This window comes from Monocercomonoides exilis (genome assembly GCF_001643675.1).
Source record: "Monocercomonoides exilis strain PA203 chromosome Unknown scaffold12-1864167, whole genome shotgun sequence".
Taxonomy (NCBI): domain Eukaryota; phylum Preaxostyla; order Oxymonadida; family Polymastigidae; genus Monocercomonoides; species Monocercomonoides exilis.
The window spans coordinates 177,919-203,043 of record NW_027150557.1 but is presented as its reverse complement, the minus strand read 5'-3'; the positions used below and the strand labels follow the sequence as shown (position 1 = coordinate 203,043).

Sequence of the window (25,125 nt, the reverse complement as noted above, 5' to 3'; positions counted from 1 at the left end):
ACGAAATCGAAAATTCGAAAAACTTATATATTTCAAAAAGTTGACAAAATTCAATAAAAGTCAAACAACATTTTTGTTATTTAAATATCAACGATGCTTGTTATTTTAATGATTTTTCCTCTTTTTCAATATGTTTTTGTGCTTCCTTTTGTTTGATTGCAGATTTTAAAAAATATGAAAAGAATTCTGATATATAGGTGATTATTTTTGAAATCATCGTTTTTTGCAACAATTTCGGTGCAAATATATTTATTATATATCAATAAGAAAAAATTGAAAAGTAAATAAGCTTATTGAATATTTTTTAATCTTATATTTCGAAAAAATTCTTGATTTAAATAACAATTATCATGCTTCTTTTCTTTTGAAACAAAAACTGTTTTCGAAAAACTTTCAATCTTTGAAAAATCAACACCCCGAAAAAAGATATGATTTCAAAAATAATCACACGCATTTTTTCTCATTTCAATTGAAAGCACACTTTTTTTCAAAAAAATTTTCTACGAAAAATTTAATTTATTTTTTTATTGAACCAATTTTCTGAAGAATGATGAGTGCAGTATTGGCTCCCTTGTTTAGCGTTTTTTTATCACAAAATACTCATCTTTTATAAAATGAAACAAATGACTAAAGTCATGTTTCGAGTTGATTTTTGAGTTTATTTTTGGTTTGACATTATCAAAATTTGCAGAAAACATGTTCACCAATATTGTGAGAAAAATTTTCTTTAATAAAAGAATAAAAATTTTCTTCACTTGAATTATCTTTATCAATAGTTAGGGAAAAAACCCATTTTAGAGAAAAAACCTTTGCACAAAAGTTCAAAAAATTCTTTGTTACTTGTAGAAATATGAAACAGCGTTTATTTGTGAATAAACTTTGTGCATTAAGGTGATTTTCACTATTTAAATAATAAATTGTTCTAAAATGGAAAAATCGATCGATTGATTTTTAATTTTCAAATTGACATTTCATGAAAACTGTTTGAGTTGGATTTGATATTTAGTATATTTTAACAAAACTCTAAATATTGTTTATTAATCACATTTCTTTGTTTAATTATTTCTATTTAAAAATTATGTTTTGAGGTGAAAACAAGGCTATTTGAGTTGATATAAAAATACGATCACAACTGAATCAAAATCATCATTCAATAAAAATTCGAAAATATGGAAAAAGTTCAAAACCATTACAGATAATCTTTATAAAAAACAATAAAACAAAAACTATGTTGATCCTGTATAAACACAATTGAAACTTTGAAATAAAGGATACTGCATGCAAAACATCATAAAAACAAACCGATTTCTTCTCGATAATATGCAGATATTTCTATTTTTGAAAGGGACAACAAATTTAAAAAACAAAAAAATGTTAAATATATTTAATGGTTTTATATACCACAATTTAAACAAAAAGTGATAAGAAATGTGAAAACTAATTTTTCTTATTAATGCCATAATGTTTGGCATTTGCGAACATCCATATCCTTTAAATGAGTTTGTTTAATTATGTGAGAATTATTTGTAAAGTTTGATTTTGTTCATCATATTCAAAATTCAATTTTTTTAAATTTTTTATTTAGATTTCTTGAAATAAATTGCAGCAATAATTCTCCGAAGCAGAACGTTAATAAATAATTTTATCATGTGATGCAGAATGTCAAATTTCCTCAAGTTGTGAATAGGATTTTGTTGATTTGAGAAAAGAACAAACCAATATTATGCCAAAAGATATATATGAAAGAGCAATACGAAAATTGCGCCTATTCCGTATGCATTCTGCATACATGTCAGCTTGTGAAAAAAGAGTGTATTGGACACTTTAGCGATTTTGTAGGTTTTTGTGAATTTTTTTTAACTTTTTTGATGAATTCATTTGCTCCATTTGTAGAATCTTCATCACTGAACATTTGTGGAAGGATATAAAACAATTTCTCTGTTGGAAAAAGTGGAGGAGATGTTATTCGAATGCGTTATTGTATTATCAAAGGATTATCAAAGAGCAAGAGCCGAGCGAAAAGAATGAGCAGTACTGTTCTTGGAGCAAGTCATATGAAGCCAACAACAACAAATTTCCGAATTACAAGCGCAGAATATTGGATTGAAAATCTTATCAACGATTTCCTGACAATAATTTTCATAAATGCAAGTTGCACGAGATGACTGCACAGATACATATTTTGAATCAGATAAACTGCATTGTGCTGTTGAAGTGAGTGCTAATAACGAAAAGGAGGTGTTGTTAAACAAATATTTTATCAATTGAGCCGCAAGTGATAAAATATTTTTTTGATATACAGGATCAATTTGTAAAACGGAAGTAAAATAGATATCTGTTCCATCAGATTTCTTCACAAACAATTCATCAATCAAAACCGGCGGAACGACTCATGTTTAAGAGATTATAATTTATTTCAACAAGTTATCAGTATCGATTGTCAGGCACTCCACCAATGCAACTTATTGACAATTAATTTCAAATGAGTGGGAAAGAGTTGTTTGATGTGTAAGCAGAACTATTTTTTTGTCGCAAAAAGAAAATTGAAAACAAATTTCTTTTCTCAATAAATCAATTTTTATCTTTATCATTTTGTTCTTATTAATAATATATAATATTTCATTATTTTTTGAAAGTTTAAGCTGAACACAACAGAAAAATATATCAAATGAAAATTTCAAAAGAATAGGATTTCCATATTTTGACAAACAGAAAATGAAGTTTCAAATTTCAAAATCTTTTTGTTTATGAGAAAAAATGTTTCTAAAAGACAATCCAAATTTGAAATCATAAGGCTTGTATTTGCTTTTTTTTCAATATTTTCTTTTTTTCATTCACGAAATGTTGCAGTTGAATATGGAATCCTAATGAAATATTAAAAACGTTTCTGTAACACATTAATAAATGTTATATAAATAAACCTTGAGTGAATAAGAAATTTAAGAGCAATCAAATATATTCTTTTAAAAATGAAGTCTTTTGATAATTGTACACTCAAAAAATTATTCATCAAAAAAACTGTTTCTGTTCCATTTGAATTATTAAGGGATTAAACCTTTTAAAAAAAGAATATGTTTATAAAACTGTGAAAATATACTTTATAGGAAAAAAATTGAGCGATTTGAAATTCATATTTGTTATCCATTAAGAAATTACTATTTTTTGAACCCATGTGCACGAGTTTCGAATTTTGTGCGGGTTTTTCCCCTAACTATAACATTTATTTTTTATAATAAAAACTTCGATTTCATTTGAAAGTTTTTCAATTTTGTTTGCAACTTTTTCGACTTATAATGAAAAATTTCGACTTTGAAACTTTTTCGATTTTGAATAATTTTTTGTGCATATCGAATAGCAGGAAATTTCATTTCTTGTATGATGAAAATTTAATGTTCCTTTTTTTTTAAAAAAATATTTAGTGTGTTAGACATTTCACAGTATTTCTTTTCACTAATCATTCTCTGATATTATTTTCAATTTATGATCAGATGCACAATAAAATATTTTTTTTATTAATAAAAAGTAAAATTGTGTGTAATAATTGAATTCATCAGAATTTTGTTAATTATCAGACATTTATTATTAAATAAATAAGAAATTTATTGATGGCATACTGTGAGAAGGGCAAATCACATTCATATGCTAGTTTACCGCAAACAACTTTTCACTTCAAGCATTCGAGTGATATTGCACAAAAGGTGTAGATCACATGATTTTCTGTTTTTTTTTTTAGAAATTTATTTATTTACTGTTTAATATTATCTGAGCCATCATACCCAAAATCTGTTGAAGTGTATGGAAAAATTCTAGAAAAATCTGCAATGATGATGATATCAGAGGAAACTAGATCACAAAAAATTGAACTCGTGAGACACGTAGAACTTGAAAGTCAGAGAGAAGCTGATAAAATTCGACAGGAAGAACAAATGCGCCAAAGAGAAGAAGAAAGGAGAATTGAGGAAGAAATGAGAAAGGAAGAAATTCATCGCAGAGAAGAAGAAGCAAGGCAAAAAGAGGAAACAAGATTTTGTGAAGAAGAAGAGAGAAGAATGAAAGGGCTTGCAGATTCTCAAGAAAAGCAAATCACTGACAGTAATGCTGAAGCGAAACAAAGAAGTGCAATTAAAAAGAAAAATAGCGAAGAAGTCGAAGCTGCAGAAGTGGAAGATGAAAAAGCAATAGCTTCAAGACAAATTGAATTGATAAAGCAACAGATGCAATTGCGAAGCGAAGAGATTAATCGGCAACAAAGGATGACAACAGAAAAGTTAAAAGCAATTGAAGGAGAAATCGAAAAGATGGTTGATTACGAGAAAGTCAAACAAGTTGAAATTGAAAGAGAAAAAGTGAAAGTGAATGACCGGAAGAAGATGCGGCAGAAAGAAAAAGAAAGGGGACAAGAAAAGCCCGATGAAGAAGCGCCATTGTGGGAAGAGCGAAGGCTAGAGGCGATGATCAAAGCGGCAGAGAGGAGGAGGCTGCAGTACATCGAAGTGGAGCGTCTGAGGCAGATGGAGATTGAGCGTCTGCGGCTGATTGAAGTGGAAAAGAAGAAGCTGGCTGAAATGGAAAAGAAGCTTATCAAAGAGATAGAGATTGAGATGATGAGCGAGGCGGACAGAGAAAAGCAGCGGCAGGAGAAGCTGAGGCAGCAGGAATTAGAGAGACAGAGGCAGAAGCAGCGGGAGCTCGATATTTTGAGAGCTAAGCAGTGGGAGCAGATGGACGAGGCAGAGAAGGAAAAGCTGCGGAAGAAAGAGAAGAAGGAGAAGAAGAAGAGAAAGAAGCAAAAGAAAAAGCAGAAGAAGAAAGAGAAGAAGGCGCAGAAAGCTAAAGAAAAAGAACTGGAGAAGCAGCGCCAGTTAGAAAGAGAAAAAGAAAGGGAGAAAGAGAAAGAAAGAGAAAAGGAGCTGCAAAGGCTCGCAGAGATTAGAGCGCAAGAAGCACTGAAAGCGAAGGTTGCGAGAAGGCGGAAGCGCAGACAGATTAAGCTTCAATACGACGACTTTTTCTCTGACTCGTCTTCGAAGGAAAGCGGGTCAGACTCTGAATATTCCAACGCCGAGCGGGAAGAGGAAGCGGCGCAGCTGCGGCAGAAGCTGCGGAAGGCAAAGATGAGGGCAGAGGGGATCAGAGACGAAAGCGTGCTGAACCAGAAGGAGTCTGCGACGACGCAGTTCTTCGAGCCAGAAGAGCTGGACCCGGACTGCTTTTCGGATCCTGAGCACATTCCAGCCAACACCTACTTCAAGCCGAGCGAGTACTGCAACGTCGCCCCGCCGATTGCGTATGGCTCTGTGGCCTTTACGTCGAGGATGATCACTCAGTCGGCGGAGATGCTGCACGGCTTGAAAGGGCAGACGCTTCTGCACTCCTACGCAGAGCCGTACATTCTGACGAGGCACATCGCGCAGTGGCTGAGGGTGCACCACAAAATCGAAGACAAAAAGAAGGAAAAAGAGCGGCGGGCGCAGGCGTCTTCTACTTCGCTCATTGGCGCCCCTTCTCTTGCGCTGGACCGCCACCTGCAGCCGTCGCAGTACATCGGATGTCCGCACAGGCCTGTCTTCTACACACACTACTCGGCACGCCCGCTGTTCATCCACAGGGGGCGCATCCACATCAGAAGAGACATCTGCCGGCTGCGGAGCTCGCTGCGCATAACAACACGAGACACGCCGATGAGAAGACGATGGGCGCCTGAAAGACTTCAAACGGAGAACAAAAGGATGAGAAGTTGGGATGTGCCGCGGTGGAGAGGGCTGAGGGAAGAGACAGCGCGGCTGGTGAGAGACGAGTGGAGAAAGCGAACGGGAGAGCAGGACGGACCGTCAGACAAGCAGCTGCTGCAGAGAGGGCTGTGCTGGCTGCTCGCTGCGATAGTCGCAGAAGAGGCACTTCCAGCAATGATTGACTGTTTGAAGATTAACCGATGGAGAGATGAAGGCATGCGCACAAAACCTGTTCGGGTGATACTACGAAAAATGGCAGATAAAGAAGTTTTGCGAAGGAAAAAATACAAGCAATCAAAATGCAGCAAGGTTGTGAAGAAAGGATGAAAAATTTTTCTGCAATTCCTCAAAATAGAAAAATTAAATAAATATACTGTTTTTGCGAAAAATCTTCCAAAGGATTAGCAATTTTTCCTTATTTTAAATTAAAATGTTTTGTTTTGTTATATATATGTTATAATACATTGTCTTTTTCTTAAAAAATAAAATTAGTCGTTTTTTACTCATCCCACTTTTTATCAATTTTAATGAGTCAGTTGAATGTAGCAATTGATAGAAGGCGCAAAAAGCGAACAATCGAAGATAGATTACGAGAACAAAAAATTCTCAATCCTGAAATACTGGCACAAAGGCTGTATACCCCAGTAAGCCCTCAAACTTCATTCCAATCTACTATTTCCAGTTTTGGATGTTCATTCATTCCAAAGGACAAAAATTACCAAGTGTGATATTTTCAATTTATTTTTTCCTCACATAAACATGAAATTACTTTACAGGATACTCAAAATTCAACGTTTATTAAATCAAATACATCTTCGACAAAAAGACGTGAAAGTACAACATCTTCAACAAATCAAAAAGATGGAGCAAATGTACACTTACCTTCTTTTAATACTTTCACGGAATCTGACGCATTTCCCACTTCACCAGCTTTCATCGCACCTGTTTCAAAACGCCCTCTTGCTTTACCAAGCAGCCCTTGGATGAGAGGATCACTTCAATCGAATAGAAATACACTTCGCACGTCACAAACACTTCGCCGCTCTATGTCACCTTCACTTCGTCCTAAATCTCGATTGGAAAGCTTTTCACCTTCTGTTTCTTCATCACAAACCTTTGAATCTCAACATCTTCTTCCATTAAGCAATCAATCTCAAAAAAAATCAAGTCAAATGAGACGTTCGGTTGACTCTCTTAGTCAAGCGATTACAGCTTCCACTTCACGTTCATCTTATCAATCAAAGGAAGATTCCTATGAGCTTGCTCCTTTCATTACACCCACTCCACAACATCTTTCACTGGCTAATCCACTTCCTCCAAGTAAATCCGTTCTTTACTTTCTTAGTAATCTCCCAGATATCAGGCTATCAGCTTCTGCCACGAAACGCAAGTCTTTTGATGCAAACTCAACAGATGGTTCGACCGACTTTGTGTATTGTCGTGTTGCAGGCTGTAACTTTGATACTTATAATCCATATGAGTTAGAGATAGTTCCATACAATTCATTAGAATCTGATACTTTCTTCACAGCGTCTTCGACTGGAATCACACATTATTTTGGGGATTCATCAGAACATTCCACAGTCTCGGAGTGGCTGAGGGAGAGAGAGTTGTTTTGTACAATTTCTGCCATTCCATTGTTTGCATCGTATCGTCGCATGCGCTGCTTTTGCGAATGGGCTTCGTTTGCACGGAGAAGAAGGATGATGCGAGCACACAGCCAACTCAAAAAGATGCACTTCATTGTCTCTTCGCCACTGCACAATGCTCTCTTCAACATCATGGCAGCATGCAACGCATTCAAACGCAACAACCATCTTTTTATTGTCGATGACAAGAAGACCTACCGAGCAGATGAGTTTGTACTGCAGATGCAGCAGCACAGCGACGAGTTCCGTACGTCGTTTCTGAGTTTGGAGACAGAAGTGGAGAATCTCATACGAGCAGCCTGCCAAAAAGTGCTTGAGGAAAAGGGCTTCTTCGACAGCACAGTGGCCATCGATGCAGTCATCAGCGACACTCGGCAGGAGATGGTCACCCGCTCGAACAGCAGAGCAATGCTGAGCCCAGCTCTTGCCTCGACAGCTGGAAGCTCACCACTCCTGTCTCCGTTTTCGATGGGCAGCGGCGAAGGAGCTGGGAACGTGCTTCTTGCCATGCGTGAGGGAAAGCCCCCTCCACAGCCGGGTTTCCGTAGCTTGATGCAAGGAAGCATGTCTGGCTCATCAACACCGCTGCCGATGACTCCTGCATCCACTGCGCTGCTGGCGACTCTCACAAACAGCAGGCCTCCGTCTGTTGGCAGCATGAACGGACGGCTTCCTCCACTCGGGACAACCAACCCAGCAACTCCCTCACTTCAGATATCACCTGCAGCGTTGAGGGCAATGAAAGCTGCTGCATCCAAAGGTGAGCCAACCAGCTACACAAAACTGGCTGCGAAGAGGCTGGAATATCGTCGCCTTGTGTCGTTTATCCGGATGGTTGACCAGATTATGCTTGATCTCCAGCACCATCTCGTTGTGCAAGGCACAGCAGATCTTCTGTCTGTTCTGAGGAAGCGCGCCAATCGGCCTCCTTCAATTCTGCCTGTGACACCTGCGTTGGACGAAGTGAAGGCGCAGCAGGCAGCGAAAGCCGCTCTGACAGAAGCAGCACGGTCGTATCAGAGAGAAGCAAGCGGAAAGAAGAACAGAAAACGTGCTCTGAAATCTCCAACGGCAGAAGCTGGCCAAAACTTTGATTGGGACGAAAGAAGCAGGAGAGACAGAATGATATCGCCGTCTGGCGAAAGCAGAGAGAGCGAACAGATTTACAGCGAGGCAGACGGATCAGTGCAGAACGAAGCAGAGATGCTTGAGTCACTTGGCTTCTATTCTTCTTCATCACAGCTACAAAACTCAAATGACACAGGGAAAGAGAGCGGAAGTGAGAGTCAAGTGAAGATTCTTCCTCCTCTGTTCCAGACAGAATTGACGATCGAAAACGGAAAGTTGGAACTTGTCACAGACGGCGATCAGTTCGACATCATCATCAAGAACGAGCTTGCGCAGATGATAGAAGATGTGTTGATCCACCAGCAGTATCTTGTGAGTGGGGCATTCAAAACATACACCTCGTTTTCTGCGAAGGACAAAAACGGAGAAGAAGACGATGATAGTGGCAGCGACGGTGGAGATGCGGGAGACGGGGAAGTAACGTCCACAGAAGAGATATTGAACGAACGGCTTCAAAACGATGTGCTCTATTCAAAGCTGAAACTGGACATCGACAATCTCCACATCTCCTGCTTCAAGCGCGTGGTGGCGCTGGCGACACACTTCCGCCCGTTTTTGAAGATGCTCCTCTACAACACGTCTTTGGATGCGCTGGAGATAGAGCAGAAGGACCCTCCCACGACGTGGTACTCGGAGGCTATGGACACACACCGCGCGCAGCTGAGCGACTCTGAAATGCTTCCGGAGACGTTTGACGAAGGAGCCTTTCGAGTGGTTGTGCCGAGGCTCAAGCAGGTTGTGAGCGAATCGGCGAAGACATCCATCAACATCCTGACGAAGCTGCTTCCTGAGATCTCTTCGAGAAAGCGCACAAAAACGTCAACGGAGATTCGGAGTGCGCATCTTGTGCTTACCTCGAAGCCTGTCAACGTGGAGGAGTTTGCAGAGTATCTTGCGCGTGTGGCAGAGATCCAGGCTGAGCAAGGCACCCTCCGCCACAAGTTCGATCTGGTCGAGGCATTCTACCAGACAATCAGAGACAATGGCATCGAGATCAGCAGTGAAGACCAGGCGAATCTGCAGCTGATGGAGAACAGCATGACTCAGCTGTCCAGCGCACTCATGCTGACAGAAGGCACGCTGGAAGAGCAGACGCACAAGTTCAACTTGGAGCTGACGCAGCAGGTCAAAGAAATACAGCAGCAGATCAAGACACTCAGAAACGCTGCAACAGAGCCGAGTCTGCTGCTGCACCCAGAAGAAGCAGAGGCGATGCTGGCAGAGGTCGGAAGGCTGAATGGCGAGGCAAACAGAATCAGAGCAGAGACCGATCGGTGCCAGTCGTTCCGGCGGCTGTTTGGCGCGTCTGAAGACGACTGGCAAGAACTGGAGGAAGTCGAAAAGGAGATCAAAGGGAAAGTGATGCTGTGGAACAGCCTGTGCGAGTGGAAGGATTATGTCGATCGGGTGAACGAGACAGCTCTTGCAGAGCTCGACAAAGATAACGTGAGGGTGCATTATGCCCAGGCGCTCAAAGTGTGCGCGCAGCTGGACAGAGATCTTCCTCCAAATGCTGTGAGCCATCATCTGAGGATGCTTGTCACTACATTTGGTTCTATTTTGCCAATCATAGAGGCACTGAAGAACGAAGATCTGAAGCCACATCACTGGATGAAGATAAGAGACACGCTGACTCCACAGATGAGCGCGTGGGAGGAGAACTTCACGCTGGGGTGGGTGCTTGGAATAGGAGCGGTGGAGAAGAAAGCAGAGCTGGCTTCGATCAGCGACGATGCATCGCAGGAGGCTGTGCTGACGGAGATGCTGCACAAAATCATCGACAAGTGGACGAACCTCGAAGTGAAGACGAAGCCGTTCCGGAACGAGAACTATCTTCTGGTCGAAGTGGACGAGCTGCTCAGAGAGTTCGACGATGCGCAGGTGCAGCTGGAGACCATAAAGGGCTCGCAGCACTCCAACCCCATTCGCGAACAGCTCGAGTTCTGGGCATCGAGGCTCACCACGTTCTCGTGTGTGCTTGACCAGTGGCTGCTCTTCCAGCAGAAGTGGCTGGCATTGGAGCCTGTCTTCCAGAGCGACGAGCTTCTGAAGGACTATGCGAAGAAATTCCAGGAATGCGACAGATTCTGGAAGGACTTCATGCGCCGTGCACACGAATTCCCGAATGCGCTGAGAGCGACACAGCAGCCGGGGCTCGAAGGAATCTTCCGCCAGCACAACACCACATTAGATCACATCCATGTTGCATTGAACGGCCTCCTCAACACAAAGAGGACTGCCTTTGGAAGGTTCTTCTTTCTTCCTGATGATGATTTGCTGGAGATATTGAAAGAAGGGAAGAACCCAGCTAAAGTGATGCCTTATCTGAACAAGCTGTTTGACAACATCAATTCACTGGAACTTTCATCAGACGACACCAGAAAGCTCGAAATGACAGCGATGATATCAGCAGAAGGCGAAATGGTGCCTTTTGGTGACTCGAAAGTGATTCCCCGCGGGAAAGCAGTCGAAGTGTGGATGAAGATGGTGGAGAATGCGATGATGGTTAGCCTCCACTTGCTGCTCAAAGCAGGAGTGAAGAAGCTCTTTTCAATCGCATCGACTGCTGCAGCATCACGTCTCTCTTCCCCATTTGCTTCCGCTGGAGTCGCAACAAACCCACGACAGCAGTGGATTCTGAACAACAAGGCGCAGATTGTCATTGCTGGCTCGCAGATTTTGTGGGCATCACAAGTTGAGCAGGCTCTGAATTCTGAAAAGCCTGCCGAGCAGCTGGCGAAGATGATGGAGAAGTGCGAGACAACGCTCGAGCTGCTAACAGATTTGGCGAGAGGAAAGCTGAATCCGCAGCAGAGGACAAGTGTTGGGGCGTTGATTGTTGTTGAAGTGCATGCGCGAGATATTGTTGAAGAGCTGATCAGAGATGGTGTATCGTCTGCGAGTGACTTCGACTGGCAGAAGAGGCTGAGATATTATTGGGACGCGAAGGAAGACGACTGCGTCATCAGACAAACAACATCATCATTCAAATATGGTTATGAATATCTTGGATGCACATCTCGGCTGGTAATCACTCCTCTTACTGACCAGTGCTACATCACATTGACATCTGCACTCCATCTCAAATTGGGTGGAGCACCTGCTGGGCCTGCTGGGACAGGAAAGACAGAGACATGCAAAGATCTGTCAAAGGCAGTGGCGAGGCAGTGTGTTGTGTTCAACTGTTCAGATGGGCTGAATGTCAGCACGATGGCACAGATGTTCTCGGGGATGTGCCAGGCAGGTGCGTGGTTCTGCTTTGATGAGTTCAACAGAATCGACATTGAGGTGCTGTCTGTCGTTGCACAGCAGATCAGAGAAATTCAGAGTGCGCAACAAGCTCATTCATTGACGTTCATGTTCCAAGGGACGAAGATTCCCCTCAATAAGAATTGTGCAATCTTCATCACAATGAACCCTGGATATGCAGGCAGAACAGAACTGCCAGATAACTTGAAGTCCCTCTTCCGCCCTGTGTCAATGATGATTCCCGATTATGCACTTATTGCAGAGATTATGCTGTTTTCAGAGGGATTCCGCTCAGCCAAGCCTTTGTCTCGAAAGATGACGTTGCTGTACCGTCTGTCATCTGAGCAGCTTTCACAGCAAAAGCACTACGATTTTGGTATGAGGGCAGTCAAATCCGTTTTGGTGATGGCAGGAAAACTGCGGAGAGAAAACACTGACCTTCCCGAAGACATTGTTCTGATACGAGCGATGAGAGAGAGCAACCTGCCAAAGTTTCTGGCTGAGGATATTCCGCTCTTTGAGGCGATAGTGGGAGATCTATTTCCCGATGCCCTGATTCCACAGAGAAGCGACGGCGAGCTGCTGAACATGCTGCGGATTGTGTGCGAAGAGCGAGGCCTTCAGCCGCTCAGCAACCAGTTCCACAAGACAATGGAGCTCTTTGACACGTTTTGTGTGCGACATGGTGTGATGCTTGTTGGGCCGACACGAGGCGGAAAGACAGTCTGCAGAGACATTCTGGCAGAGGCACTAACTCGTCTAAGGGAAGAGAGCAACAGCGCCAACCCGCACTTTCAGACGATCATTCAGAAGCAAATGAACCCGAAGTCTATTTCGGTGGATGAGATGTTTGGATGCTTCAGTGAGCTCACACAGGAGTGGAAAGAAGGTTTGCTTTCATATTTTGTGACTGGAGCTGTGATGGATGACACACCGAGACAAAAATGGATTATCTTTGATGGACCTGTTGACACACTCTGGGTTGAATCACTGAACACTGTGCTGGATGACTCAAAAATACTCTGCTTGCCAAATAGAAAGCGTATCAAGCTCACATCCACCATTTCACTTCTATTTGAGGTGGAGAATTTGGATGTTGCGTCTCCTGCCACTGTTTCTCGTTGCGGTATGATTTACATCGATCCCTTGGGGCTGCCGTGGATAGCGCTGGTGCGAAGTTGGGCAGGTGCTCTGCCAAGCAACGTGTGGACAACGCGGTTGAAGGAGTATGTCATTTCGCTGTTTGAGCAGTGGATGCCTGCACTTCTTGACGGAGTAGCCAAACTGAAAGAAGACATTGTGCAGCCAGTCATCACAAAAGTGACAAATGTCACACGGCTGATGGAGGCTATCCTTACACCAAGCAACGACTTTTCGCCTGGACTGCTGTCTCGCCCGCCTTCCATCTCCAATCTACTTGAATTGACAGACAGCTCCCAATCAAACACATCTCGTGTACGCACAGATTGGGAAGCGTGGATCCGGTGTGTGTTCTTGTTTGCTGCTGTTTGGGGTGTCGGAGGGTCGCTTGTGGAAGCATCGCGCGATGCATTTGACGAGCTTGTGCGCAAAACGATCGAAGGAGTGATGATTCCATCGGTTGATTCGGTTTTCGACATTTCACTCGATTTTGCACAGAAAACACTTTGCAATTGGAACATTCCTGCCTTTTCTGCCCCAAAAGACACACCGTTTTTCTCTCTTCTTGTGCCAACAATCGACACTGTGCGTTTTTCATTCCTGACACAACTTTTCATCGACATTAGAAAACCTGTATTGATAACAGGAGACACAGGAGTTGGCAAGAGCGTTATTATTCAAGGGATGTTTACTGACAGCTCTGACAAAGATAACTCCAATGAACACGATGAAATTGAAAAAGGAGAAGACAACTCTATTGGCAACTCTGCATCTTCTTCGGCATCTTCGTCTCAATCTTCATCGAAAAAGAAAACACTCGCAAAAATAACATCTCAAGCAGGTTTTGGAGAGCTTCCCGAACACTTATCGCGCAATCAGTTGAATCCTGTGACAATCGCATTTACTGCGCAGACAAACAGTAACAGGACGCAGATGATGATTGAAGGAAAGCTTCAGAACAGACGAGACCACTACTCATCAGCACCTGGCACGCTGACAGTTCTTGTGCTTGAAGACTTCAACATGCCGTCTCCAGACACATTTGGGTCTCAACCTCCTCTTGAGCTCATTCGACAACTTCTTGGGACGGGTGGATGGTACGACAGAACACTCCTGCAGTTTCGACCTATCAAGGCAACAACAACTATCGCTGCATGCGGACCACCTGGCGGAGGAAGAAATGCAGTGAGCCAGCGACTGACTGCACTCTTCACACAGTTGAGAGTACCTCAGCCATCTGAAAAATCTCTCTTCAGCATTTTCTCTTCGATTCTTGACAGGCACATGGAAGACCATTCGTTTGTGGCTGCAATAAGAGATCTTGTTCCTTCAATTGTGCGCGCAACTGTCGATCTGTACAATTTCGCATTGAGTGAACTGCGCCCAACGCCATCCAAGTCTCACTACGTGTTTAATGTGCGAGATTTGAGCCAGGTGATTCAGGGAATAACAAACAGCACCCCGCAGACAGTCGCTGACGAGTCAGCATTTCAGCGTCTGTGGTGCCACGAGTCACTCAGAATCTTCGCAGACCGACTTGTCAACAAGGACGATCGCACACTCCTCACAACGCGCATCTGCGAATTGGCCAAGCAATACTTCCATCAGCAATGGAGCCATCAAGAGCTGTTTGACTCGGGTGGTGCAAAGATGTGGGCAGACTGGCTGGAGATCGACAAGGACCCGCCTCGGCCTTATGAAGAAGTTACTGACATTAAAAAAGCACAGGCTGTTTTGGAAAACTCGCTTGCTGAATACAATTCAGAGTGCATCATGAAAAAGATGAAGGAGTCAAATCTTGTGTTCTTCACAGATGCCATTGAGCACATTGCGAGAATCACCAGAATTCTGCACCACACACGAGGTCATGCTCTTCTTGTTGGTGTTGGCGGATGCGGAAAGCAATCGCTCACTCGTCTGGCTGCATTCATCTCTCGCTGCGTCTGCTTTGAGATTGCCCCGTCGAATCATTACGGACAGAACGAATTTCACGAAGATCTGAGGAGGCTGTACACGATTGCAGGTGTTGAAGGGAAAAGCACAGTCTTTCTTCTGAATGACACGCAGCTGGTGGACGACTCATTTCTCGAAGATATCAATTGCATTTTGGGTGGAAGCGATATTCCGTACTTGTTCGATGCACAAAACAAAGATGCCGTTATCAAAAAGTTTCGGTCGACTGCTGCATCTGCCGCCGCGTCTGGAAGAGAAACGATCAAAGTGCCAGACTCTCCTGATGCTGCGCTGAAGTGCATTTTGGACAGAGCGCGCGACAGACTTCACATTGTGCTGTGCATGTCGCCTGTGGGAGACGCATTCAGAACGCGCTGCAGAATGTTCCCTTCGCTCGTGAATTGCTGCACCATCGACTGGATCTCCAACTGGCCTAAGCAAGCACTTCGGTCAGTTGCATTGAAATTCCTGAATAATACGCCTCTTGGAACAGACCCCGTGGCTGTTGCTGCTGCTGTCAATGCTGAGAAAGAAAAAGAAAAAGAGAAAGAGAAAATGAAAGCTGGAAAAGAAAATGGGAATGACAGCAGTCTCACTCCACACAACAGCAGCGGGAACGAAGCGGAAAGTGTTGGTGGACAAAGCAATCGTCCAGTTCAGATAGAAATTCCAATACAAACAGAAGAATATATTCCTCTTCACAAACGAAGAGGATTGGCTCCTTTACATGAGCGAGTGGCTTCAGTGTTTGTGACCATTCATGCTTCAGCAGAAGAAGCCTCAGACATCTTCTATGCACAGACAAAGAGGAAGATATACTCAACGCCTGCACTCTTTCTGGAGATGGTTGGGCTGTTTGCCACACTTTTGAAGGAGAAGACAGATTCATTGATTGAAATAAAAGGGAAGTATGAAGGAGGTTTGAAGACGCTTATGAAGACGAGGGAGTCTGTTGCATCGATGCAGGAAGAGTTGGTGAAGATGGAGCCGATGCTTGTGAAGCAAAAAGGGCAGATTGCAGAGCTGATGCAGACAATCGGACTGGAAAGAGAGAAGACGGAGGATGTGCGAGTCAAAGTGAGACAGGAAGAGGCTGTTGTGAAGGAAGAGCAGGAGAAAGCACAAGTGCTGAAAGACGATGCACAGCAGGACTTGGACAAGATTACGCCCGTGTTTGAAGCAGCCACACAAGCGCTGGAGTCTCTCTCGAAGGCAGCTGTGAATGAAGTGCGTACATTTGCTAATCCACCAGAGGCTGTGAAGAAGGTGATGTTTGCAGTGTGCACATTGTTCGGGAAAAAGAATGACTGGGACTCTGCTCGAGCACTGCTGGCACAGCCAAACTTTGTGCAGATGCTGCTGAACTTCGACATCAACGAGATTGATGCTGCGATGGGAAAGCGGATGCAAACAACTTTTTTGGATGATCCAGATTTCAACCCAGAAAAAGTGGTGGCTGTTTCAAAGGCTGCTGCAAACATCTGTGCTTGGGTGGTTGCCATCATTGAATTTGCGCGTGTGAGTAAAATCATCGAGCCGAAGAAGCAAGCCGCAGCTGAAGCGCAGGCAAAGCTTGATGACTTGACTGCAAAGTTGGATGAGAAGAGAAAGCAATTGAAAGAATTGGAAGAAGCGCTGAATCTGTTGGAGGCACGTTTCGATGAAAAGAAGAAAGAGCAGATGCAAACAGAAGCTGCAATTGCACAAACACAAAACAGATTTTCGAATGCAGAGCGATTGTTGGATGCTCTGGGAGATGAAGGAGAGCGATGGGAGCAAAAACTGAAGGATCTTTCTGCTTCTTCTGTGTATATTTTAGGAAGTTCAATCATCTCTGCTGCATGCCTTGCTTATATTGGGCCATTTGACACACAACGAAGGAAGGAGCTCATCAAACGATGGACTTACGAATGCGAGATGCAGAGCTTGCCAGCAATGGCATCTGAAAATGAAGATGATGAAGCGGTGGAATATGTGGGCAATGAAGATGATGCGGAATCTTTAACTAAACAAGAAGAAAGTCCTATGTTCAGCTTGGAAGACAGCTTGTCCTCAGCAGTCGAGACACGCGATTGGATGATTCAAGGTCTTCCCTCAGACTTGCTGTCTCTTCAGAACGGTGTTATTACAAACAAGACAAGAAAATGGCCGTTGATGATTGATCCGCAGTCACAAGCAAACCGTTGGATTCGAGCAAAAGAGAGAGGAAAGCTGAAAGTGCTTCGGATGGGAGAAGTGAACTTTATGAGAACGCTTTCAAATGCCATACGATTTGGACAGCCAGTTCTTTTGGAAGATGTCGGGGAGTCGTTGGATCCAATACTTGCGCCTTTGCTGAGACAGCAGACAACCAAACAAGGAGGCAGAACAATCATCCACTTGAACGATCAGGATATCGATGTACATCCTAATTTCAAGCTATTTATTACAACAAAGCTTTCAAATCCACATTATCTCCCTGAAATGTTCATTAACACAACAATCATCAACTTCACAGTGACTCAAGATGGTTTGGAGGAGCAGCTGCTTGCGAGGGTGGTTGCGCACGAAAAGGAAGAAGTTGAAGAAGCAAAAGACAAACTTGTTCGTGACATGGCAGCCGATGCCAAGCTGCTGACTGAAACAGAAGATCAGATTTTGGAGCTGATGAAAGAAGCAACAGTCGAAAAACTTCTTGACGATCCTGCTTTGATCCTCACACTTGACCAGTCGAAGAAGACATCAACAGAAATCTCACTGCGTGTGAAAGAGAGTCAGCAGACTGAAATTCAGCTGCAGGCAGCGCGTAATGAATATCGCCCAATGGCTGTGAGAGGCGCAGTTTTGTATTTTGCGATTGTCGATTTGGCACTCCTGGATCCGATGTATCAGTATTCGCTCCAGTATTTCGTGTCCATCTTCCGCTTGGCTATGAACGAGGCACAGCACAGCTCAAAGCTGTCTGTGCGACTGACTGCGCTGAAAGATACGTTGACTGAATTAATTTACTCGAATGTCTGCAGAGGCCTGTTTGAAAAGCATAGGATATTGTTCTCATTCTTCATCACCATTCAAATTAAACGCAAAGAAGGTATAATCAACGACACAGAGTGGAGTGTATTTCTCCGCGGAGTTAATAGTCTTCCACAGCAGGAGCCTGCATTCTCTCCACTTGCAGCAACTCCTCTTTTAACAGTCAAAAAATCGCGACGGATGATTCCTTATTCAGATGTGATTGAACCCAAATGCTGGGCTGACCTTGGTATCATGGAAGATCGCTGGGATGATTTGTGGCGCGGAATAACTCAGTCGATAGCTGATGATAGCGAAGGAGAGGTGAACTCTGTTTACGAAGACACATCTGCAGACGACACAGAGAGGTCGGTGACTGCTGATGGTATTTTTAAGCCAACTGCTTCAACAGCTTCTCTGCTGCTTTCGAATGCATCTGTTCACACAGAGTTTGTCAACAGCGATTCCCAATTCAGTTTGAACACAAATTTCCGACCTACTTCATGGACTACGTTTATTGAAGCTGCTGTTCCTGTTGCATCACAACTTCCATCGCCCTGGCAGGAAAAGCTTAACAGTTTCCAACGTCTGCTCCTTGTTCGAGTGCTGCTTCCTCATCGCCTCACAAATTGCATCACACATTATGTGAAAGAGGAACTTGGCGAGTTCTTCAGCCAGTCTCCACCACTTGATCTCGATCGAGCACATCGTGACAGCACATCTGGTACACCAATCATATTCATTCTGTCAACAGGCGCTGATCCAACACAGCATGTTGTGCGTTTTGCACAATCAAGAGGATTTGAGAACAGACTGCGTTTGCTGTCACTTGGGCAAGGACAAGGACCAATTGCACTGCGGTTGCTTCAGAATGCACGAGAGAAAGGCGAATGGGTGTTTCTGCAGAACTGTCATTTGGCTGCGTCTTGGATGCCAGAACTGGAGAGAGTGTGCTTGTCCTACGCCCTTTCAGACACCTCCTCTAGTTCTTCGCAGCAAAATACTGATGTCGATTCTCCTGCAAACTTCCGTTTGTGGCTGAGTGCTATGCCAACATCTGCCTTTCCGGTGAGTGTGTTGCAGAATGGAATCAAACTAACGAATGAGCCACCAGCAGGAGTTCGAGCAAATATGCTCCGTTCACTCGCTTCTTTGAATTCAACTGGAAACGGACGTTTGTTTGAGACAGGATGCACAGGAAAGCGAGGCTTTGGCTGGAGACGTCTGCTGATTGGGCTGACATTCTTCCATGCGCTAGTTCAGGAAAGGAAGAAGTATGGTGCGTTGGGATGGAACATTCAATACGAGTTCAACGAAAGCGACTACGAAATATCAATGAACCACCTGCGGATGTATCTGAACGAGCAGAGCAGCAGCGGAGAAATCCCCTGGAAAGCGTTGCGTTACATGACTGGCTCTGTGAACTATGGAGGGCGAGTGACAGACGAATGGGACAGGAGAACACTTCTTGCTCTTCTCAGCAAGTTCTACCAGCCGTCTATTGTTGTCCCTGGAAAGCAGTTCGATCTCGTTGAAGAGGCTCCTTTCGAGGCTGAAATTGCAATTGAAATTAGCTCCTCGTCTTCTGCTTCTGCTTCATCATCAGCTTTGTTGGTTAAGCATCCTCACCATAATCTGACATCTGTGCCTTCAGCTGGGTCTACGTCAGGCCTTCGCTCGCCTCATAGGACACATCGCCCCAGTGTGGATGAAGATGCTCCTGAAGACAGCTCGTTAGCATCGAAGAGGAGCCAAGAAGGCACTCCTTCATCTTTTGAGCTTCCTCCTTCGAGCAATCCATACACACTGCCATCTGACATCAAAGTGCTTCCTCATTTGTATGCGTTCGTTGAGAACTTCCCGACAAGCGATGAACCTGAACTGTTCGGGATGCACATAAATGCAGAGCAGGCCTATCAATTGATTGAGACGGAGCGATTGGTAAAGTCACTTCTTCTGATGATGCCCAATGTATCTGCAGAGCCTACAGATAATTCAAACAACTCAGTGTATTCGGTGCAGACTCCAGTTATCAAGAAGCATGTCAGCCAGTACACCTCTTCAGCTACTCTTCCCGCGTCTGCGTCAACAGCATCGGGTGTCCCACGCACTGCAACACCTTGTTTGCTACAGGTGCCATCCCTTCAGCCCTCTCCTTTGCTCGATCAGATGAGCACCGCTGGCGCAAACTCCACAGCATCAGTCAGCATTGCTCCGCTGACACCGTCTGATTCTTCGAAGCTTCAACGAGGAGCAACAACAAGCAGAACAACATTTATTCCTCGACAATTCAAGAAGAAATACAATCCAGATGAGGATGTGCTCAACAAAACACGAGACATCTTAGCGAAGTTGCCTCATCTTCTGACACACGACGAAGCTGCAGAAGGAGTTTTGCCTCCGCCTGTGCAGTCGATATCCAGTGGCATTAACTTGGCAACATCATCTGCTCCAGCCTCACCTAGTGAAGCAGACCAGCCGAATTCACTTTCCATTATTCTATCGCAAGAAATGGACAGATTCAACTCCTTGCTTTCACTCATCAAATCAACCCTGACAGAATTGCAGAGAGCCATCGGAGGGTTTGTTGTGATGTCGAAGCAGCTTGACGAGATCTACTCTGCCATCCGTTTATCCGAAGTCCCTGCTCTTTGGTCAGCCTCTGCTTATCCCTCGCTCCGTCTCCTTTCTCAATGGATTGACGATCTAATTGCGCGTGTTGCCTTCTTCCGCAACTGGCTGCAGAACGGAGTGCCGACCGTGTTCTGGCTGCCTGGGTTCTTCTTCCCACAGGGCTTTCTCACTGCTGTTATGCAGACAACTGCACGGAAGCTGCACTGCCCAATAGACACGCTACATTTCATTCATCGAGTGATGGACGACTCTCCAGACGATGAGAAGAGGAAAGAAGGAGAATCAGAAGAAGATAAATACATCGATGAAGGCGGAATGAAGCGAGTGCTCTCTAAAAAGAAGAGGTATTCGAGGAAAAACGAAGACACAAGGCTCCTCAAAGATGGACCTGCCGATGGTGTTTATGTCAGTGGGTTGTTCATTGAAGGAGCCAGATGGGACAAAGAGAGGATGCAGCTGGCAGAAGGGCTGAGGGGAGAGATGTCGTCTGCAATGCCAATCATTCATTTCCTGCCGCAGCAGGAGCAACATTCCGGTACTCCCAATCTCTCTCCTTGCTCCACATCAGCCAGCATGCAGACTTACATTGCCCCGCTCTACAAAACAGCCCAAAGGTACGGTGTTCTCTCCACCACTGGCCACTCCACAAACTTTATCACTCCAGTCTCACTTCCTTCAGCACTTCGTCCAAATCACTGGGTCCTGCGCGGTGTTGCGTTGCTCTGCGAGCCTCGTCCTCAGACGATGGAGTAATTCTTTGATTCGACATTAGTTTTTTATTCTTCTCTCTTCTGTATAATTCCGTTCGTTTCAATAGCACCCAATTCATTATTTGTTTTTTCCTTTTGTTTTGGTAGTTTGTAATTCATTGTTAGTTCCTTTATACACATTGAGATTAATGCATATTATTTTCGTTGCATTTGTTTGATTGAAATTTGTGTTAAGATGCGATTGAAGTATCATTGATTATTTGTAATTTTTAAATGTTTTAATTTAAAAAAAAATAAAATAAATTCGTCATCTAAATAGCAAAAATGATATATCGCTAATTGTGTTTTGGAGAGATAAGAGCTGAAGAGAATTGCCAAAGAAAGTGGCAGAAATGAAGTGGAAAGCGGATAGAAACAATACAAGCATTAAACTAGGTTAGGGTGCAACTGAAAAAAAGATTCATTTAGTATTCCCCACCTTCTTCTTCTTCATCTTCATCACGACGAACAATCACATCTTTGTTAGCTTCTATAAGTGCAGTAATCTCATCCTTTGTGAGAACTTTTTGAATAATTTGCTCTTCCTTGCGTCGATGAGCATCTCTTGTAATCTGCACTATCTCCAACTTTTCAGCTGTGACATTTGCAGTATCTAAAGATTTGGCGATTGCTTTTAATCCCAACACAGTAGCTTCTTCAATAGACATTGTTTCTTTGTAGTCTTGCCTTAAACAAACTTGAGATGTTTTACTGTTCATTCCGATTGCTGTGGCTTTCCATGCTCCGTACATTCCTGACGGTTGTGTCAGATATAATTGGAACCCGTAATGCTCATCCCATCCTCCTATAATAAAAGAAACACCGTAAGGACGAAGCCCTAATATGTAGAAATTACACAATAATTTTTTATTAAACAAATATATGTCGATTCAAAACCTCCTAATTGTGTATAACTTTGTTTTAAGTCACAAACAATTGAAATCAATTGTTCGAGAGGCATGCTTTCATCAAATTTCATCATGTGTTGAAGAGAAACTCTGCGCGCATAATCAATAAGATTAATAGCATCAGAATTCAATCCTTTAAAAAAGCAATTCAGAGAATTGTTGAAATGAAAATTAATGATGAACCAACCTGCAACAGCACATGCTGTTTTCTCATTTATTTTAAACATTTTTTCTTCAGATGGTTCAAGAAGTTGATTTGTTGTGTGTTGAACACCAAGAAGGACAATTCCATCGCGTACTAATATCCCAACTGCTGCTCCAGAATGGTTAATAGCTTCCATCGCGTATTCCGTTTGAAAAAGACGGCCTACAAAAAGAAACGTTAAAACGGAAAAATGACAAATTGAAAATGAAAGAAAAGTAAAAATAACCTTCCGGTGAAAAGGTTGTTGTTCTATGATCGTATCTGCGAGACTTAAATATTATAAAATAATGATTAAACTTAAAACAAAACAGAAATAACAATTAGAAGCAAAACCATCTTCTGTGATTTCAAATAAAGGTTTTTGAATGATCAATTCTAATTTTCGCTAAATAATTGTATTTATTGATAAATAAATTTTTGTAGTCTTTGTTTAGCGTGTATAGAGTAAAATGCGAGTGGTTAAAGAATAAAAAAATAAAAAGAAGTGAAGATAAAAGTAGTATCTTCTGAAGTGGTCGTTCAATAATTAACGAGCAGCACAAATATCATCAATTCTAAGAATTTGACGAACAGTTTCTGTTGCAAGTTGAACTGCGCTGAGAGTAATCAGCATTGGTTGTACAACTTTTGCTTCCATCATGTTTCCTATTGCATTTTTCCTAATATTTATTCCAAAATATTTTCCTTTTTTTGTTTCTTCATCAATTTCTTTTCCCTCTTCACTGTGATGTGCTGCATGATGCATAGCTCTGAGCTCAGTTAAGACGGTGATTGGAGGCAATCCAGCATTCTCAGCAAGAGTTAACGGAATCATCTCCAAAGCCTCTCCAAATGCTCGTACGCCCACAGCATCCAGCCCTGTTCCGCAGTCTGTTTCGCTGCCATGCAAAGAAAGCGTTCTCGCATATTCTCCCAGCTGCACTGCCAGCTCTGTCTCAGCAGCTCCTCCACCAGGAATAAGATAAGGACGCTTGACAAGCGAGCGAGCAACGCACAGAGCATCGTGAAGAGATCTCTCTGTTTCGTCGAGCATCATCTTGTTTGGTGCACAGCACAGCAGACACACAACAGATCCTGCTTCATGTCCTGGCTTCTCTTTAATGTTGGTGAATTGCACGTACGATGAAGCCACAGCTCCCATTGAAGAAGATGATTTGGGATGGACTTCTTCCACAAGCTCTGCATATCCAAATGGATCGTTCTTTCCTCCTTCCACTCCGTTGATCTCATCAGGTGAGGCAATTGGCACACAGCCAGTTGCACGGCAGATGAACTCAACATCGTCTCTTTCAATATCCTTGACTGTCATAATTCCCGCTTTTGCCAGGAAGTACAGCGCCATATCGCTCAGGGCATCACGAAGAATTGATTTTTGAACCAAGACAACATTAACATTGGCAGCCTTGAATTTCTTGCAAATGTCAACAATGTAGCTACGTTCTCTACGGACGATTGCGTCGATTTCTTCTTTCTGCTTCACAACAACAGTTGAATCCATATCTGTCTTTGGAGGTGAAATGCAGAATTGGATCAAAGCAATCTTTGCTTTTTCGACTTTTGTTTTGGCTTTTGGCTCGTGTGAAACAGATGCTGAGAGAGCCAATCCCTTGATGAGCTTGCATTCCTCGACGGGTGTGCCAAGCTGTTTAATAAGCTTCACTCTTTTGAGATCAGCATTGAAGCATTTTGTTGATACAGAAGAAGATGCAGAAGAAGAGGCTGACTCTGCTTCAGCTTTCATCGAGGCAAGAATTGGGGGAGGTGCTGGCATTTCCTCCATCACAGATAAGACTGCATCAACTGCAAGCTCAGCAAGCTGCTCAGAATTTGCACTTACCATCTTTAATTTAACAAAGCAAATCAAAAAAAGTTTTTTTTTTTTGGCTTTTTAAAACTAATGAATAAACACACTTTTGAACTCAGTGATGTGACGCAATTTTGGATTAATATCTCTTTGTCCGTCAACGTTATTGGAACAGCAATTTGTCTGAGAATCTAAAGAAATAGAAAAAAAAATCAATGAGAAATCAAATTATCAAAACATTTCCATACTGGTTCCACTTGATTTACAGCAATTCCAAATGCTCTGGATATAACATTGGGATGAATTCCTAAAGTTAATTTTAATTTTAGACATTCAACAAATTGAAAAAGTTATTATGATAAATACCTTTTTGAACCAATCTGTGAGCTTGTTGCAACAATGAGCCTGCCATCACAACAACAGTTGTTGTACCATCTCCTGCTTCCACATCTTGAGCTTTTGACATTTCAACAAACTTTAGAGCAACAAACAAAAAGTATTTCAAAAATTTCAAAAAAGGAAGTATATTGTGAAAAAATTACGAACCATTTTTGCACATGGATGAAGAACTTGAAGTTCGGACATGATGGTTGCTCCGTCGTTAGTAATAGTTGTCTCTTTTGATGTTCCTGTTATCTAATATAAAAAGAAAATGAAAATGAAAAACATCAATAAAAAAATGTATTTAGTTTAAAATCCAAACCATTTTGTCCATTCCTCTTGGGCCGAGCGACGTTCTGACAGTGTCAGAAACACCTGTATTTGTGAAAAAATATCATTAAAAAGTGAAATCAATCATAAAAAGAAGAATAATATTTGGAAAGATTATTTTTGTAAATTGAGGCTCTCGAAGAATATAAGCAAACCAATAGCCGCAAGCATATTACTGACAAGAACGCTCTCGGCTTTTGTGCTTTTATCTGCTCCTGTTTGAGACAATTCAGACATTTTTGTTTGGCTTGTGGTTGTTTGTTTTGTGATCC

At 42.8% G+C, this 25,125-nt stretch overlaps 4 protein-coding genes across 4 annotated transcripts; 2 read left to right on the top strand and 2 right to left on the bottom strand.

Annotated features, from left to right (window-relative positions):
- The first annotated feature begins 3,508 nt into the window (after nucleotides 1-3,508).
- MONOS_6395 (uncharacterized protein) lies at nucleotides 3,509-6,234 on the top strand. The gene is made up of 3 exons (XM_067876625.1): nucleotides 3,509-3,530; nucleotides 3,596-3,698; nucleotides 3,768-6,234. The coding sequence occupies exons 2-3, from the start codon at nucleotides 3,606-3,608 to the stop codon at nucleotides 6,057-6,059; spliced, it is 2,385 nt and encodes a 794-aa protein (XP_067731060.1). The 5' UTR covers nucleotides 3,509-3,530; nucleotides 3,596-3,605; the 3' UTR covers nucleotides 6,060-6,234.
- A 25-nt stretch (nucleotides 6,235-6,259) lies between these two features.
- On the top strand, nucleotides 6,260-21,229 carry MONOS_6396 (dynein haevy chain 9, inner dynein arm 5; the record flags this gene model as incomplete). Its single annotated transcript, XM_067876626.1, has 2 exons — nucleotides 6,260-6,454; nucleotides 6,509-21,229. 2 exons carry the CDS (start codon nucleotides 6,260-6,262, stop codon nucleotides 21,227-21,229), a joined length of 14,916 nt encoding a protein of 4,971 aa, XP_067731059.1.
- Nucleotides 21,230-21,384: 155 nt separating this feature from the next.
- On the bottom strand, nucleotides 21,385-22,694 carry MONOS_16827 (putative proteasome subunit alpha type 4). The gene is made up of 5 exons (XM_067869700.1): nucleotides 22,672-22,694; nucleotides 22,565-22,607; nucleotides 22,321-22,500; nucleotides 22,123-22,266; nucleotides 21,385-22,063 (listed from the first exon to the last, which is right to left on the bottom strand). Exons 1-5 carry the CDS (start codon nucleotides 22,672-22,674, stop codon nucleotides 21,651-21,653), a joined length of 783 nt encoding a protein of 260 aa, XP_067731058.1. The 5' UTR covers nucleotides 22,675-22,694; the 3' UTR covers nucleotides 21,385-21,650.
- Nucleotides 22,695-22,736: 42 nt separating this feature from the next.
- Nucleotides 22,737-25,109, bottom strand: MONOS_6397 (chaperonin containing TCP1, group II (cytosolic)). The gene is made up of 7 exons (XM_067876627.1): nucleotides 25,009-25,109; nucleotides 24,846-24,898; nucleotides 24,689-24,778; nucleotides 24,509-24,617; nucleotides 24,391-24,449; nucleotides 24,250-24,333; nucleotides 22,737-24,178 (listed from the first exon to the last, which is right to left on the bottom strand). Exons 1-7 carry the CDS (start codon nucleotides 25,088-25,090, stop codon nucleotides 22,865-22,867), a joined length of 1,791 nt encoding a protein of 596 aa, XP_067731057.1. The 5' UTR covers nucleotides 25,091-25,109; the 3' UTR covers nucleotides 22,737-22,864.
- Between the last annotated feature and the right edge of the window lie 16 nt (nucleotides 25,110-25,125).